The 18,155-nt window shown below is 30.9% G+C and overlaps 3 protein-coding genes across 5 annotated transcripts; 1 reads left to right on the top strand and 2 right to left on the bottom strand.

Moving 5' to 3' along the window:
• Nucleotides 1–7,772: 7,772 nt before the first annotated feature.
• Nucleotides 7,773–12,811, bottom strand: LOC106379463 (transcription factor BEE 3-like). 3 transcript variants are annotated; one of them, XM_013819409.3, is made up of 9 exons: nucleotides 11,385–12,779; nucleotides 11,188–11,298; nucleotides 11,011–11,076; nucleotides 10,862–10,930; nucleotides 10,694–10,771; nucleotides 9,413–10,560; nucleotides 9,164–9,247; nucleotides 9,005–9,074; nucleotides 7,773–8,446 (listed from the first exon to the last, which is right to left on the bottom strand). In XM_013819409.3, the coding sequence occupies exons 1-6, from the start codon at nucleotides 11,757–11,759 to the stop codon at nucleotides 10,477–10,479; spliced, it is 783 nt and encodes a 260-aa protein (XP_013674863.1). In that variant the 5' UTR covers nucleotides 11,760–12,779; the 3' UTR covers nucleotides 7,773–8,446; nucleotides 9,005–9,074; nucleotides 9,164–9,247; nucleotides 9,413–10,476. The 3 variants fall into 3 exon arrangements, with proteins under 3 accessions (XP_013674863.1, XP_048613530.1, XP_048613527.1); XM_048757573.1 differs by having other exon boundaries at nucleotides 9,005–9,091; nucleotides 11,011–11,298; nucleotides 11,385–12,811; XM_048757570.1 differs by having other exon boundaries at nucleotides 11,011–11,298; nucleotides 11,385–12,811.
• Nucleotides 12,812–13,604: 793 nt separating this feature from the next.
• On the top strand, nucleotides 13,605–15,218 carry LOC111208987. The gene is made up of 2 exons (XM_048757564.1): nucleotides 13,605–14,188; nucleotides 15,030–15,218. The coding sequence occupies exons 1-2, from the start codon at nucleotides 14,003–14,005 to the stop codon at nucleotides 15,201–15,203; spliced, it is 360 nt and encodes a 119-aa protein (XP_048613521.1). The 5' UTR covers nucleotides 13,605–14,002; the 3' UTR covers nucleotides 15,204–15,218.
• A 2,187-nt stretch (nucleotides 15,219–17,405) lies between these two features.
• On the bottom strand, nucleotides 17,406–18,118 carry LOC106379561 (non-specific lipid-transfer protein 2-like). Its single transcript, XM_013819492.3, has one exon. It carries the CDS (start codon nucleotides 17,931–17,933, stop codon nucleotides 17,637–17,639), a length of 297 nt encoding a protein of 98 aa, XP_013674946.1. The 5' UTR covers nucleotides 17,934–18,118; the 3' UTR covers nucleotides 17,406–17,636.
• Nucleotides 18,119–18,155: the final 37 nt, after the last annotated feature.

Here is an 18,155-nt window from a genome sequence, read left to right as displayed (position 1 = left end):
CAAGGCGCAGATCTTAACCTAAATATGTATCTTTTTAATAATTTTGAATCTTAAACATTTTCTAAATCTCGGTCCAAAATAAAAGAAAGAAATGAGAATAAACTCAAAAATCAATATTTATATCGAGTAATAACCAAAATGACACAAAAAAGAGAAAACTATCGAAGATAGATAGAATTGACACGTGAACGTAAACTTTTCATAACCATAATTATCTTTTAAATTGCTAAATCATGATATAAAACCGAGCTGACATAGTTTCATTGTAACCAAATAGTACACATGAGATTCATCGGCCTAAACGTTAGGTTTTTATGCGATAAATAATTTTTTAACCTAAAATATTTTTAATAATGAGATCAGTTCATTAGTAAACAAATCATGTAATTAACAAAAAAGTTTAAAAAAATTGTTTAAGAGCCAAATATATTAATTCGATCAATAATATAATTTTTTCATACAATATTTCTTAAATAATTTTCATATAAATTTACCCTGCGCACAGCGCAGGTCTTATCCTAGTTCATCTTTAAAGCCCTAAACTAAGGCACAGCCAATTTGAGAGTAACACATGGACTGGACTCCACTCCCAACTTTGGGATCTTTCTCTTTATAATTTTGACCATTTAATTTTATGAGTACTTTATCCAATTGGAATAGAAGAAAACTGATTTTAAATATAATAAACAAAATATGTATTGGATTATGAAGAAATGCATGTTATAGATTTTATTTTTTGGTACAATGCATGTAATAGATTACGAAATAGATTAAATTAATATGTATAATATAAATAACTATATTCCAATTAAAATTTATATGCTACTCAGTTTTATTAATGTCACCAACGTCTCACTTTTTAGAATTGTACATCTTCAGTTAACTTAAAACTATGGTAAGAGTGATATCTGCTATAAAAACCACTATGCTAAAAAGGGTAAAAATATCTAGAATTTCTGTTCTTCCAAATCATATAAATGATGAATCGGGAACATCAATTAGATTTTATGAAAGTATGAACCGTCACTCATGCAATGATTCATTTCAATAATAGAAAATCAAAAGCTACGTTTGTATAATTACAGATTCCACAAACTAAAAAGGAAGAAAATATATTTGTTTGCTCCACGACTAAACAACGTCCTTCCGAAGTCCACAATCCACAATCTTCCACAAGCTGAATAAAACTTCTCTTTGTCTTTGTGTATCGTTTTGGAGACACACGCCACTATGTCTTTCTATTGATAGCAAGAACTCAAGGAGTCAAGGGTGGCTTTGTAAATCCATCCACTACTCCCTCAGGTCCAAATCCAGTTGGTGTTTCAGTTTATCATCTTTGCTTGTCTTTATTTGACATTAAAAACTGTTGAACCCATTTTTAATGGGGCTCCCCCTTAATCTACAGTGTGCATAAATTTATGTTTTTTACAATTATTCCAAAAACTACAGTTTTGATGACTATTGTTTTTTCCTGATCTACAGGATTTTCACGAGGTGGCTGATCAATTTGAAAATTCTGATTTCACTTTTTGTATTTATTGAAGAAATTCCATGTTCGGTTTATAAATGAACATATATATAGCTAAAAATCACGGTATAAAGTATCTTAATTTGTGAGGCCAAGGTTCACAACATAGATAATGTGAATTTAAATTCGATTAATAGTATAAGGAATGTATTAACACAATTCAGTTATAAAAAAAAATGTATTAACACAATTGACTAGATTATGTGTAGCAGTTTAATATATATATACTAGGTGATAATCCGCACCTAGCGCAGAATAAAACTTAGATTTTTACAATTATAATAGTTATTCTTTTCAAATTAAGCACGAAGATTACTTGTGTAAATTTTTTTTATTGTTTATAGCATGTATATATCTTGCATGGCAGGTTATGTATATTATGTTTGTCATTATGTTGTTTGTTTTTTTTATTTACATAAAAACACTCAGACTAATAATAATGTGATATTTTTTTAATGTGATATAGAAGGGAGAAGTGTGTTCACTGATCTTTCAAAATAAAAATTATTTACATTTTATATGTTTAAAATGGTTTTAGTTTATCTTATTTACATCACTTATATCTTAATATGTACAATCTGTTAAAACAGAATCACAAAGTTGGATCCAACTTGATTCTAGGTAGAATATTTTTTTTAAATTATACTTTATATAGCCTAACTATAGCTACAAATATCTGTGATTTTTTTTGAAATAATACGAACTTCCATATTTTACAACTAAAGATTCTCAAATAACCCATTAGATTTACTTAATCTCTAATATTATATATCCTAGATCCTTTTAAAAACATTTCCAAAATCCATTCAAAAATATTTACCACCAAATATTTAGTATATTTTAATATGAATATTTAATTGAAGTTTCCTAGTTTCTACCCATATGATTTTATTAACATTTGTAATTTTGTATACTTGTTGTAACCAAAAACATTTAAATCATTAATCACAAAATTTTCAATATGAAATTTTTAATAATTTTAATAATTTATAATAACTTTTAAAAAATCAATGCAAATTTCAAAATTAAAATATTCAGGCCTCAATAATTTTTCAATGAAAATTTTGAAATTAACATATTTATGTATTTTATACAATATGTAGTTTAATTTAAGTACTAAATATATATCGTCTGAATCCTCCTATACATTAAAAGAGAAGTCACTTTAGTGATTTCTGCTGACATGTCATTAGTATAGAGCTTCTCAGAAAAATTGTTATAATTTTATTGGTCGATTTTTTTAAATTTTATTTTTCATTTATTCTAATCAATCGTTTATGTAGACAAGCCCAAAACTATTGTCGATTTCGTTAAACCCATATATAGCTAGGGGATAATAATTATCGATTTAGTTTAGCCTTGGGCAAGATTTAGAACTAATACAAATATTAAAAACATTCCTTATTATTCACAAAGTAAACTTGCGCATGTTGATATCATATTAATTACATTTGCTTAGAAAATATTTTAATGTTTCTAATTAGTAGGGGTGAGCGTTCGGGTATCCGTTCGGGTTTGGGTCGGATATTTTGGATTTTCGAGTATTTCGATATAGAGGTGTAGAACCCGTTCGGAGTATTTCTGTACTTCGGGTCGGGTTCGGGTATTTTTAGTTCGGATTCAGTTATTTCAGATCGGGTTCGGATATTTAGATTTTGAAAAAAAAAATTAAAATTTTTATTTCTCAAGTTTCTTATATTTAAAAATATAACTTTCGGTTAACTATTTTTTTATTTTTAATAGATTGAATGGTTAATAGATTTGGACATAAAATTTTAAAACTAAAAAGGCATTAATTTAGTTATTATTTTAAAAAAATTGGATGTAACTTTTTGTTAATTTTTTAAATAAAAAACTTGACATACATTTTCGGATCAGGTTCGGGTGCCACTTCGGATATCGGGTAAAGTGCCCACCCCTACTAATTAGGTTGTTTGTTTTTAATAACTTACCTTTCTAATATGGATTACTTGCGCAAGTTGAAATCATTAAATATGCAAATAACTTATTGACAAAATTTGTTTTTAATAACTTACCTTTCTAATATGGATTACTTGCGCAAGTTGAAATCATTAAATATGCAAATCACTTATTCACAATATGGATTACTTGCGCAAGTTGAAATCATTAAATATTATCGATTTAGTTTACCCTTGAGCAAGATTTAGAATTAAGAAAAATATTAAAAAATTTCCTTATTATTCAAACGGTAAACTTGCGCATATTGATATCATATTTATTACATTGCTTACAAAATATTTTAATGTTTCTAATTAGGTTGTTTGTTTTTAATAACTTACCTTTCTAATATGTATTACTTGCGCAAGTTAAAATCATATCATATGCAAATCATTTATTGACAATACACATTTAATATCTTTCTTTAAATGATTTCATTATTTATTGTGCAAAATATTGTGCGTCATTAATATAAGAAATAAATCGACTGTATATATATAGGAGACACCCAATGTCTTAAAATACAAACATTCTCTTTACATTCTTTAAAGTATTATTCACAAATCTCTCCTCTCATACTATTAAGGTATTACGACGATGTTGCTTGTGTGCTAAGAAAAATGTGTTTAGACGCAAAGGCTCCTCATCTTTCATCGACTCTGCCACCCTCTTTGCCTTGGAAGTTCAATAAACATGTACAGCCTAATAAAGGACTAACCCGCCAAGGCAATGGGAACTCAGAAGAGCTACGTTGTATCATTGCTGTTATTTGACAGTATGTTTTCTTAGCATATAAATCACCTTTATCTCATCTATATTTCTATCTGTTAAAATTTTGTTATTACATGACAATGGCGATCGAACTCCAAAACAGAAGGTGAAACTAAATGTTACAGAGGAGAAACTGTTAAACTTGATGCTGAAGTACAATGGTGGAAAGCCAAGAGCTGAGGTGCGAGAGGCTCTAGCTTTTCTGTCATCCATCTTTTATCAGAGCATTGATTCATTTTATATATTTTTTTCTTTTTGTAGACAAAACTAAAAAGTGCAGACTAGTTACAAGACCTATTAGATGCAACAAGAATGTTAGTTCCCCGTACAAGGTAGAACTATGAACTCAACTCTTTGTGTCTTATTTCCAAAAAGCATGTCTGATCTATCCTTTCCATGTGTTGAATACTGGTAACGACAATATGGTCTTCCTTTTTTATATGTAGACCAGGTCGTGAGAGTGATAGTGATCCAGAAGACCTTAAACATGCTGAGAAACTTAGCCAAGTTAAAGCAGTTATTGAAGAGGTTCTTTAGTACTTTCTCTTTTTTTGTTGAATATAGTCCGGAGAAAGTATTACATAGTATCATTTAGTAATACTATTTTATATTATTTTTTTGTTGAATATACTATCTTATAAGTAAGCTAGCATTATGCATTTTTTATTTAATTCATGAGGTCATGTTCAAAGCAGTCAAAAAACCTAGAAAATTAATAATCGAACCAGCTACCTTTTTTTATTATACCGGATATTAGTTCCACCAATAATCGTGGTCAACTTACCAACATGGTGCATATATGTCAAATTGACAAATCTACATTTAAGTAACCCAACCTGTAAGGGATTTAGATTTTTTTGTGTGAATCTCGTGGACTGATCTATCGCAGAATGGGTTCATAGGTGAAGTTTCAAGAAATTGTTATAATTTGATTGGTCGATTGTTATTAATTTTTATTTATTTAATTTATATCTAAAAGTTTAAGATAAGTCTAAAATCATTTAACATCACTTGCCTTATAATCTAACGAATATTACAAATAACAATTTATGGAAACTAATTTTTGAAATTATAGAATGATTAATAATGTTTTGTTTATTACTTTTAATATTTATAAACTATAAAATACAATGAACGAAATTTTATATAAGATAATTATAATAGTTTTATACTCTACTTGATGAATTGTGTTCGAATATAATTATATAATAACAATTTTAAATATTACAAAATTCAAAAATATTTATTAATATTATTTTTTAATTATTTATCATTGTTTAAAGAATAAATTTATCATAATTTTAAAATAATTTATAAAATGCTTACAAAATGCAAGGCAAAGTTGCACTTTCAAGAGTTAAGTCGAGATCTAGTTTAAAAATCCTAATAACTGGTAAAGAAGAAAAGCCGCAGACAAAAATATTGAATGTTGTCTACAAACAAGTTTTTCAGAATATTTCGTAGTCACGGTACGTAATTTTAATCTACTTTTTTTTCCAAATACAAATTTTAAAATAAATAAACTGTTGCAATTATTTATTTTTTGTATTTGCTAGATGAGTTGTGATGAGTTAGGAGACCGATGACAGTATGCCAATTTAATATTATTTCATGTTCAATAAAATTTAGAAATTTATAAATCTATCAAATAATGTTAACCCGTCAAATTGCTTACAAAATTTATTTAGTTTTTTGCAAGTTTCTAATTGAATTTGCTTTCTTTATCGAGAAATGTAGTTCATAATTTATATTATTTATGGATAATATTTTGATTTTTATTATATTTTCTTTTATTATATATACATAAATGTTTGTTTATTATTTATAGAAAAATAATATTATTCACCTAAAATAAAGAATTACAAAACATATACAATACAATTCTAATTAATGATAATATAAAATCTGTTACTTCTAAAACTATACACTATTTATTCCATTTTTTGAATGAAAATATCTTCGTAAACACACAAAATATTTTGTGACGTTGCAATTATACATACACACAATATCTGATTCTTCATACTGACGTTACTGTGTTCCCTCTCGTGAGGTACGGGTCGAGAGAGAACACATGATGCAGGCCGGTCATGTTCTTATGCCCGCACAGGGTGCGGACCGGTCACCTAGTATATATTAAATGATACTTTATATTCATATGATTTTATGATTATTTGTATCTTTTTATTACAAAAAAAAAACTAAAAGCATTGTTCACAAAATTTTCATTGTAAGATTTTGAACAATTTTATTATTTTATAGTCGTTTTAAAAATTCAAAATATAACATATAAGAAAAAAATTAGATTTTTTTATTATATAGTTAATGTGATTGTTTAATTTTCTTATAATAAATTAAGCAAAAATGATGGAGGATACAAAAGCTATTATCAAATCTTTATTATTGAAAATCATTAATTATCGTATAAATGTTAATCATATTAGGTTATTTCGTAATTTTTTATTTTTTTTTTAAAAAGAATGGAGAATATTATTTTATGCATTTCTAATCAGTTTGATAGTTAACTTAATAAAAGTATAATATAAATTTTGATGGACCAACTTATTTTTTTAAAGATTCTGATAATCATCGTAATGATAACACGTGGCTACACTCAAAAATTGTAATGCTCATCAATTAATATATATATATATATATATATATATATATATATATATATATATTAGTGTATACTCAATTCTATATTATCAAACATTAATATATAATGCATAAAAACTAAATTCCTTAATTTTCATGAAACAGCTAAAAATAATAGAAAAGGATAAATTTGCATGAAACGTAAAATACAAAACATATAGGTATAGTATTGAACTTATACTAAATAACAATTTAAAAATATCCCATCACTGATGTCACATTAAATATTAAACCAAACAACTCAAAAACTAACAGTATACATATCATTATTTGAACTAGATCGTGGTCCGCGCTATGCGCGGATTATTGGTTTATAAAAATTTAGAATTTATGATATTGTATGAATCTGTATAAGTCGATGACAAAAAAAATCAATCTCTCTTAATACAAATTGTATCTGTTGTAATTGTTATATGTTGTTGAGGGTTGTATTTTACATAGGATACTAAGTTGGTTGACTGCATATTGAGAGTTTATTTTGTTCCTCTTGTCAAGTTTATCTATAATGTCATCGGTGTTTTTAAAGTAGAAGTGTGTTCTTGGTGTTGAGGCGAACAATGCACATATAATTGTGAAACAAATAATTAGATTGTATTTAATTTAATAAGTTTGTTTGCTATATTTTTTCAACATGTTTTAATATAAATTTAGAACCTGCGTAATAGCTTTGATTGTTACATCTAGAATTCTTAGCTAATTCATCAACCAAAGTCAGCCTATTTCTAGGGATATAACAAAAGGAAAAATCATAAGATTTGGAGCTTTCCATTATATCTTGTAACATGGAGACTCTGTGGTACGGACCTTTGGGATGGTTGTTTGACCGGTATATTGTTGCAACACATATATGATTGGTTTGCAATCACTGATGAAAGCAACTTTCTTAAAATTTAGCATCCTCATTTGCTTGACTGCCATTCGCAATGCCTCTGCTTTTGGTTTTAGTGATGTGTTTGTAGCTCTGATTGAGGATGATCTTTCACAATGTGATCTCTTTTCTGCTGGAAGACTATTGATACACATTTTCCATATTCTTCATCTTATGAAGAAATTTAGATACCAAAAAAAAAAAAAAAATCTTTTATCCTTCTTCAGACTCAACAACATATGATTTTGCGTTCTATATCATATTTTCTTTATATAATTATAAGCTGACGATTGTTACAATGGTTTAACAAAATATTTAATTTTTATTTCTCCCCGTCATCAAAATCTTCATATTATATACAAATATTTTGGTCGAAAAAAAAATTAAAAACTTATAAATTTTTGAAATTTGTTGTGCCAAAATCAAATGTATAGAATATATAAATTTTTATTGTTGACACAAGTATACAATTATCAATCACTTTCCTCACTCCGCCTTTTTGCTTATAATACCATTTCTTTAGTCTCTACCAGACCAGAGCTTGACACATCACCTTGACAATTATCTGTTGGAACAGCCAGTAAGTTTGCGATTCATCATTTAATTCCTTCTTACTCTCTTGCTTCTTCATCAACTTAGCCAAAGCTACAGGTTTGCAGGTTCTGTAAGAATCATACCCAAACATGTGAGAAACATATTTATTCAAACAATTTTGTAGATTGTTTGTAGCACAATTGCTTCAGAACTTTTTTGTGTGTGAGGTAGAATGACAATGCCATAGTTAATGTATGCGAATAACAGCAGTTACAAAATGATGATTGTCTTGCATTCCCTTTAACCAAATCTTAAACTAACTAAAACAGATGTGCCCCAAACTAACCAAATCTTTTTAACGAATATTTACACATGCAAACTCAACTCATGCATGACACATGAAACTGTTAAGTGTTGTTGCTGATTTCATAGAAATTACATGAAGCTTACTATTAGAGATTTAACAGAAATAGAAAAGTGTTGGTGCCTAAAGTGACTGAGATAGACCATAGACTTATTAAATGAACATCAACTGAAAAAAGGCACTTAATGAAAGAAATCTTGAATGTGTTATTAAAAAACCTTAAGAAGGAACTTAGCAACAATGTGACAGGTATACAAATAGAGCTCTAGAGATAAGATGCTAACAATTATTGCACATGCGGGTAGCACAGTTAAAAGCTCACCCGAAGGTTTCTCTGGTCTCTCACCAGATGGCACTGGAGGATACAAAGCTGGTTAACGTGTAAGACTCGACTGTTGGAACACATATACTATCGTGAGGATTTGATAATATGCTCTAGAGGCTTTAAATTATGTAAACTCAAAAAAAAGATGTTACTAACTCTTGGTTTTGAGCTAGAGTGGAGCTAGAGCCAAACTGTGGATACTTCAAGATTGTCCAATCAAATACATGTCAAACTGATAACCTGCAAATATATAACGTTAGACAAAATTTGATTAGTTTTTATAAAAAACAATCTTCAAGCATAAGCTACTGGACTGTAAGAATATGGAGTTTCTGTGAGGCATTTTATCAAACACGTAGCCTGCTATGAATATACATATTCCATAAAAAAGAAAAGACAGCTTACAAAGATAACATGTTTTGCTCGGATTTGATTACTCTTCCTCGGCCACTCTGAACTGCTAGTGCTTTTATATTAAGCTTAATCCTGAAATGCACATTTTTAATCAACTAAACAAACAGATTCATGAAAATATTTGTAATTCAAGTGAACGATCTTGTTTTATTACTAATGTTTTGCAGGCTATTGAATGATCTCGTGAATGCCTTTTCGGACATACGACTCAACTTAATCGCTGCATGTATTTTGAAAATAATCTACAACATGGAATAGACACGGGTGTAAGTAAAAGTAAGATACTTTAGATATACCCACAACTGAAGCTGATTCAATTGTGAATTTTTGATAGGCTGCAATTTTCAGATAGATCACATCTTTACAGATCTCACCCAGTCAAATCCAATGATAACATAGATGAAACTGAGTCAAATACCAGTGATGTTTTACAACGCCGATGATGGATGATTGAACTGAGCGTCAGAAAGGCGGCAAATTTCCTAAGCTTTTCTGACCAGAAGCTTGTTGTTAGAGAGATCATGCTTTCCAACTATGCCAGCTTTTATAGAATTGGTGAGGGGAAGCCAAATAGTTGACGGTTTTATCATTGGGGAAGAAATTAACGGGGATATTTGCTGTGATAAACGACTCCATATTGTAACGGGTGATTTCTGAGAGGAGGAAGGTTAAAGGTCTATTAGCAGCTGAGGTTAGAGTCAAGAGACTATAGAGCTTTTTTGAATGAATATTTTTGCTGTTAAGCCGAGAGTTGGAAAGACAAACAGAAACCTTTGCAAATGGGCTACCGTAATGGTTTGGGCCTGTCAGTTAAACATCCGAGATGACTTGCCAGCTTGATTGGTGGGGAATATCTTGTCTTACATGGCACCTTTTAGAAGCTCTAAAAATAGCTGCTGGGATTGCAATCTGTAGGCATTAATAAATTTGTAATGTCGACATTACGCAGTATACATATCATCCTTTGGTATCCAAATTATTGAAATCAATTAAGTATTTTTATTTAAATAGGAGCATATTAGAAAGACGACGAAAAGGGAGGTAAAAAACAAAAGTCAAAGGGTCCATGATGATGAATGGAAGACCCTGCTCCCATCCCTCCCTTGCCCCATTTCTACTGCCTCACGTGCCTTTGCCTTCTGCAAAAATTAATTATTCATATAAGTTTAGTTTAACTAAATAATTATTCATATCAAAACAGAATTAAGAGATGTTCATCCTGTATTAAACATTAAGAAGTTACTCATTAGGCGAAAATTCAAGATTCTGTACCTGCATGGAATCAACAGCATCAGCCTCCGAGTTAAAGTCATAATACGAACTTGCTGCCGTAAGCTTCATAGATAAAAACTGATTCCACATAAAAAACGAATTAGCAATTATTGAAACGAATGTAAATAATTAGAAATATGTAATAGTATAACCTTATAATTGTTATACCTCAACTTGATTTTGTAACGACTGGACATAATTAATTATCTCGTCCAGCATCGTAGCCATTCCCATTGCCTGTACCAAAATAAATCAGTAAAAAAATATTGTTAAAGTCTAAACAAAATTATAATTTGATTTAAATCGATCATAATCACCTTATAACATCCGGGCACTATATCTTTCAGGCATTTCAATCTCTCGTTTATTTTCCCTCGTCTAACCTGAAATTCAACATGAAAATCTTTGTATTCATATTTTTCATTAATCATACAATTTAACATTAACAACATATTGAATTCATAAATATACTTGATTAGATAATCAATTTTTACCCGCTCTGCTAAGCTGTGGCTATCAGTGGCTTGACCCCTTTTGGCTCTAACATATACTCTCTCTTTCTCTTCTTCTCTGTTCTTTGACATTTTCCCTCTCCTTAAAGAACTCTGTGTTTTGACAAGAGTAAAAATAGTTAGAATAGATTGTTATTATAGTTATATGTGGAATTAGGGCTTCGAGGTCAATTAAATACATTTTTGGTTCCATTAGTCGAAACTTGAGCAGAAGAGGTAGATAAAGTTTGATCAGAGACACTGTTCTCCGACGTAGATACGGACTCCATTAATGTTTTTCTCTTCTTGGTATCGATTCCTGAAGAAGAATCGTCGTTGTTGTGAGTATTATAATTAGGGAGTAAAATCCCTTGATGAAAACCATTGTTTTCGGGGGATTTTCCGGGGAAATGTTCCGGAAATTGTTGGTGTTGTTGGTGATGAAAGAAAAGAGAGTCGAGAGAAGAAGAGAAAGGAGAAGCGAACATTGTCTGAAAGTGGTTAAGAGTGTTGTTGAGTTCTGCAAGTTGAGTTATGGGATCGAATGTCTGAAAATCAGAAGAGAGATTCGCCATAATTGATTTCTATATATATATATATATATGTATATATTATTTATTGAAGATGGAGAGTGGCTGTTTATCGAGTAATTCTGTTTATATATAGACACTGGTTTCCCATTTTTGTTTTTTAACTGCAAAGACAAGAAGAAAAAAAAGACAATAAGAAAATCAAAAGGTGGGCCAGTGAAAGTGAGAGTTATAGGGATTTTTGTAATGAAATGGGTCCCACTAAATTTAACAGATATATCCAAATAGAGAAAGTAGGTTATTGTTTGAATGGGACCATGAGGTCTGTTTAGGCAACTTCTTAGAGCATGATTAATGCATGTTTTTTAGAGTAAAGTTCTTTGCATAATATAAGATACAGTTTCTTAACTTTTAACAAAAAAAGATTAAAAAACGTTTTTTATATCTTTTAACTAAAAAATCTAAAAGACATCTTTTATATCTCGTTAAAAAAACTTCACTCTAAGAGACATGCATTAATCATGCTCTAAGGGGGAAGAACTCGAGAATTTTTTTTTTTTGATCAAAGAACTCGAAGTCTTTAAAATAAAATCATTTAGTACCCTTTTCTTCTTCTTTCTTAAATACCTAATCTACTGTGAGAACAAATGACTAATGGAGTGTACTTATATAGTTATGTCTGTCTGCTTTTGTGACTATTGTTTTAGTCAATGTTCCATAGTCTTTTGTTTAGCAACATGTAGTCCGATCAAACACGTTTTTCTTCTGGATTCTAACTTTGGAGTTTGGTTTCTATCTAGTTACTTTGACTTTGAGCATTGCTATATGCTAGTGTACCTAGTAACTACTACCTACTAGCAAACTGAGATACCAGAAATGCCGAAAACGTGAGGGAAGAACTAACTTTTTTGAATGCATGATTTCCAAAACTTCGTAAAGTCGTTGAATATTTTTAAATTTACGTACCAAATAACCGAGCCTCGTAGTCTGGTGGAAAAGGAACCTCGGTTGAGGTGCCCGCCATCACGAGTTCGAGCCCTGGTCACAGCGGATTTAACATGGTTTCCGTTTGGCATCCAGGACCTTTCTAGCCAGTTCCGATTGGACGCGGTGGGATAGTCGGACTAAGTGAGAGATCCAGATACCTAGATTATCAAAAAAAAAAAAAAAAAAATTTACGTACCAAATTAATAGTTTTTCAATCTAAATTTTAGTGACCTTCAACGAGTCTTAGTATCTTAATTCTTAAAATGTTGGACTAATTAAACAAAAGCAAAGCCAAAGTAGAAGTCTTCTTTGGTTTAAGGCTTTAAGCACAAGTGATGCAAAAATAAGCAAATGCAAGATGAACACTACCCCAAAACTCTACGTAACACACTAATAATTATTTTCTTAGGTTTGGTGATTTAGTTATGGCAGTCGAACTATTTACGGAACTATATACAAATAAGATCATTACAACTCGAAGCCATATATATATATATATAAGACTCTTACGTTGGCTTTATAATTAAACCAAAGAAGACAAAAAAACAGGTAAATCTATACTATTAAAAAAGAAGGGCATTTTTGAGGTAAACTTTTATTTTGAAACTATTTACAGATTCATGCCACTATCTTATTTAAAACATATGTTTTTTTATTTAAATCCTAACTAAATCCCACTATATAAAAGGGGTTATTTTTAAGCTTCCTAAAGCTATCCACAAGGTCAAAATATTCAGGACCAATGAAATTGCCACGTCACTGGCTGATTGGGTTTCAAATTAAAATCACATGATTCACGATTGGGCTTCGTGGGCGCAACCTCATTCTCCGACTCCGTAATTTCGTTTCCAGCCATCATCCGAACTCAAGCCAAATCAATCAGATAATTCACTTTCTCCCAGCCCAGCCCACTAACCTATCTGCGAAACCCAAGCCAAATCAATCAGATAATTCACTTTCTCCCAGCCCAGCCCATTTATACTAATCTACGTATTGTTGAGACTGAAGCCAAAGCGTACACAGCTTTCTCATCCCCTGAATAACCTAATCGCCGTCTCTCACATTTATCTTTCCCTCATGGCGATTCACTTCGTCTTCCCCAAATCTTCCCGCAAAACGCCTCCGATGAAAGGGCTGGAACTTCAATGTTCTCCCTTAAAGCCTCTATTCAAGATCCCTACAGACCTTCCACATCCCACCATCCGCCTTATATCTAGATGCCTATTTATATCCTCATGTCTTTTACCTCAGATCCTACCCTTATCTTTCTCTCCTCAGATCGTTAGTTCTAAATCGTAATCATGTCGAAAGAGGCCGCAATCCGCACCGGCGAATCTTCTCCTCCCCTCCTCTTCCGACAAGTTTCACCGGGACCCGGAGATTCCACCATGCAGTTTCGGCTTCTTCATTTCTGGGATGCTCGCAAGAATGTCAAAGGAGGACCAGGGATCATTCTTGGGATCGAGCTCCTTCTGATCGACGCAGAGGTTTGTTTTCATGTTTCCTTTTGGATGTCGTTTCCGCTTCTGAACCGTGATTATTTAAGCGTGTTTTTAAAAAAAAATTAAATCAGTTATGTTGAGATGTAACTATATAGGCGTATTTTGATCAAAACTTAATTGATTGGTTTGCTATGAAATTATATATGCGTCTGTTGATAGAAAACTTGATTGGTTGGTTCTGGTCTTAAGCGTATTTTAAATTTAAAAAAATTGATCAGTTGTGTTGAGATGAAATTATATAGGCGTATCGTACTATACAACTTGATTTGTTGGTTCTGGTCTTAAGCGTAGCGTATTTTATTTTATTTTTTAAAAAAATAGATCAGTTGGTTTGAGATTAAATTATATAGGCGTCTGTTGATAGAAAACTTGATTGGTTGGTTCCGGTCTCAAGAGTATTTTTAAGCAAAAAAATTGATCAGTTGTGTAGAGATGAAATTATATAGGCGTATCTCGGTAAAAACTTAATTGATTGATTTGAGATGAAATTAAGCCCTTTAGTAGGATCTTTGAAAAATAAAATGATCAACTGGTTTGAGCTGAAATTGTATAGGCGTATATGTTTTTAAATAACCTGATTGATTGGTTACAATTCCTATTAGTGTATCTTTGAATTGTCTTCATGTTCAAATGAGCGTGTCTTTATCAGAACTTAAACTGTTTTATCAATCCTGTTTTGTTGTTTTGCTAACTCACCGCAACTATCTTTGTAAAAAAAATTGATTTATCAGCTTGAAATCAGACTAGTGTATCTGTGATAGGTATTACGACTGCCCCAATACTTTTAGATATTCGACTGACCCAATATTGACTCTATGTTATGCAGGGTACTGTGGCTCAGGGGTTCATCGGTCAGAACCGTCGCAACCAATACGAGAAAGAGCTTAAGCGTGGGATGATCTACACACTGACAAATCATTATCAAGCGAGAGAAAGATCACTCAAAGAAGAGATGATAGTGAGTCTCTATTTCCAGATTACAAAGGACGCACGTTCCTGAGACATTTAACCTCCAACGCCTCAAGCGATCCTTGGTTGGCAGTCTTCTCCGCAAAGCCAGCCATGATATAAACGCATTATGTAGAATATGTTCCTTGAACCAAATAGTCTTGTGCCAATATTTGTTGTTGATAGTGTTTATATTCTTTTCTGACATTAGTATCTATATTTTTTAGTAAACTGATCCAAAGAGATTAATTTGTGGAGCTAACCAAACAAGGATTATAGTGTTTACTTTGAAAAAAGTAATAGGTTGAATGATAGATGGCGTGCGTGCTTTTTCACATGGAAATCTGCACATATATTAAAATCGTAAGATTTGAATCATAAAGAAAATATAGTGTATATGACTGAAGTTGGTCCATTCTGAAACTAAAGATGGCTAAAATTCTTCTTTGTCAAAATGCATAGATGTGAATCTTATATGAATAGAGTTCTCCATTGCTTATAACAGTGTAATAAACTCCGTGTGTAAAGGAGAAAAAATGTTATATAAGTGAAAACAAAAGTTATGATTTTTTTTCTTGTGCCTATAGGCTCTTTGCAATTTGAAGAAGAAAGAACATATTGTGTGAAAATCTTTGGCTCGGTCAAATTTTATCCAGTTGTTTATAAAACTGTTGTTATCTGATTCATGTAATTTTTCAGTGTTGATTTAAAAGCCCAAAAAACTCATCTATACTGACTTTTCGATATTTTTTTCTGTGATTTGAATTTAAAAAGAGATAAAACTTTCGATAAGTTATGTAAACTCAGAACAAGTATTTAGCTTTAGAAAGCATTTACATGTTTCAAACTTATAATATATACATATATAATGTTTAAAATTATGCATATAAAACATGTGTAAAATGTGCCTGAATATGTTTCTCTTCTTTAATGTGTTAATCGTACTATATATAACATTATTTTAAAATTTCAAAAAGTTTATGTCACATACAAAAAACCATCAATAAAAAATATAATTCTCTATTTTTAACAAGAAAAATGAAAAATTATAAACATATAAATTTAAATTAAGAAAAAATAACATTGAAAAAACAAGAAGTTAATGTTAAAGAAAAAACCGACAAATAATATTACAAATAAAATAAATTTATAAGATACAATCCGCGCGAAGCGCGGAAAAAATCTCTAGTCTATTTAATCCTAACTAAATCTATTTAATCCAGCAATATTTAGTTTTAAGATTTCTTAAATAACTGAACAGCAGTAAAATCTCATATTTTAACTAGCTCTTAATTTTACGATTGATTTGTTTGTTGTTAATTGTTTTGATCTCTTTTGCAAACTAAAAATATTTAAATATATTTTAAATATCTGAAATTAAGTTATAATTAGAAACTATGTGAAAAAAGATTGTCAATATTTTAAAATATTTATGTGTTGCAATTATCATTTAAAATGACCACATAGATGTAAATTTTTAATTTATATGTGATGCAAATACCATTTTTAATACCCTTTGATCAGAAAGCTTTGAATCAAAGAACAACCTAGCATTGTTTCTAGGATGGCTCATATGGAAGATGAGAAACAAACTGCTGTTCCAAAATAAGAGAGAGCATATCACCCATACTATTAATGCAGCTATCATGGATAAGAAACTATGGGATGAAGCTATCCAACTCAAGGAACAGCCGCAGTTACCCTCTCAGCCAACTCCTCCTAATTCCATCAGCGACATCATTGGAGAAGATACAATGCTTTATTGTATTGCTGATGCATCTTGGAAAACTTCTAATGAACTAGCAGGAATAAGGTGGTCCTTGCATAGCAAAGAAGGCACTCTACTCATCTAAGGCAGCTCAGCAATTGAACCGACAGAAACGGCTTTACAAGCCGAAGCAATGGCTATTTTGCTTGCTGTTCAACAGTTACATGCCCTATATTATAAGAATGTGATGTTACTAAGTGACTGCGCACAGCTATTTAACAACCTGGACATCTTATCGCAAGGAGAGAACAAAAGAAGTAATTAGAATGAAATATCTACTATAGTTCAAGATGTCCTTGTTTTAGCTAGGCTGAATAATTTTACTTTTAAGCATGATCCTAGAAACTTTGTTCAACATGTTGATCAGTTAGCAAAAAGAGCAAGGATAATGTCTCAGCAATATGTAATATTCTGGCTCTAAACCATTGTAATTTTCAAGTAATAAATCAGTTGACAAAAAAAAAAGTTATTGAACTGGATGTTACATAGATGATAGATCTTTTCTTAATTGAATTATCAGCCAAATATTTATTAGTAAATCTGAGATTTATGTCACAGAAAGCGAGATTTTTTGAAGACGAACACTTGCAGAAAAATCATTAATCAAAGTAGGAACCATGAAGAAAACCATTAAAACATTATGGGTATCAAACTTGACACAAAACGACAGCAAATCCAATAAAGCATGGAAAACAAAAGACTGAAGATGAAGATAGACTAGCACTTGGGTTTAGGACAATGACAATCAGTGGCGATTTTTTTAGCATTTGGTGAGTCGAGGAAAGATTTGAAATTGGGGTTCTTCATGTACTGGCAGACACAGTGTTGTTGCTGGTTCAGCCTGGTGCAACATGTATCCGACGGCTTAGAGCCTTTCAGTATGGCCTCCTCGCATGGGATAAGCTGCATAGGGTCACATGACTGTCCTGCAACAACTCTGTTTTCTTGAGCAACAATGAGCAAGAGAAGGATTGCACAAGTGAACAACACTGGTTTTGAGCAAGAAAACTTCATTGTCTCCTCTAAGTTGGAGTTCTATAAGAGAGAGAATAAGAAGAAGAATTCTGGTTTGGAGTGTAGAGTGGGTCTCTCTCTCGTTCAATAAATATAGGAGATGGCTTTGTGCGAGTCACGTTACTCAAACGAGAGTTCATGATTACACAGAGATCTCAAGATTTATAACTCAATCTCTGTCTAAGCTCAAAGAGATTATTAAAATTGTAAAAAGGTGCTTAT

This window comes from Brassica napus, chromosome A2, assembly GCF_020379485.1.
Source record: "Brassica napus cultivar Da-Ae chromosome A2, Da-Ae, whole genome shotgun sequence".
In the NCBI taxonomy this organism is placed as follows: Eukaryota; Viridiplantae; Streptophyta; class Magnoliopsida; order Brassicales; family Brassicaceae; genus Brassica; species Brassica napus.
Note: the sequence above shows the minus strand (reverse complement) of the source record. Positions and strands in the feature narration are given on the sequence as shown.

What these genes read in the sequence shown, in the direction of transcription:
- LOC111208987 (XM_048757564.1), top strand. Translation starts at nt 14,003, where the DNA reads ATGTCGAAAGAGGCCGCAATCCGCACCGGCGAATCTTCTCCTCCCCTC. An exon ending in TCCTTCTGATCGACGCAGAG is followed by an intron (nt 14,189 to 15,029) that starts GTTTGTTTTCAT and finishes TATGTTATGCAG; the next exon opens with GGTACTGTGGCTCAGGGGTT.
- LOC106379561 (XM_013819492.3), bottom strand. Translation starts at nt 17,933, where the DNA reads ATGAAGTTTTCTTGCTCAAAACCAGTGTTGTTCACTTGTGCAATCCTT.
- LOC106379463 (XM_048757573.1), bottom strand. Translation starts at nt 11,759, where the DNA reads ATGGCGAATCTCTCTTCTGATTTTCAGACATTCGATCCCATAACTCAA. An exon ending in CGACTAATGGAACCAAAAAT is followed by an intron (nt 11,299 to 11,384) that starts GTATTTAATTGA and finishes GTCAAAACACAG; the next exon opens with AGTTCTTTAAGGAGAGGGAA. An exon ending in TAGTGCCCGGATGTTATAAG is followed by an intron (nt 10,931 to 11,010) that starts GTGATTATGATC and finishes ATTTTGGTACAG; the next exon opens with GCAATGGGAATGGCTACGAT.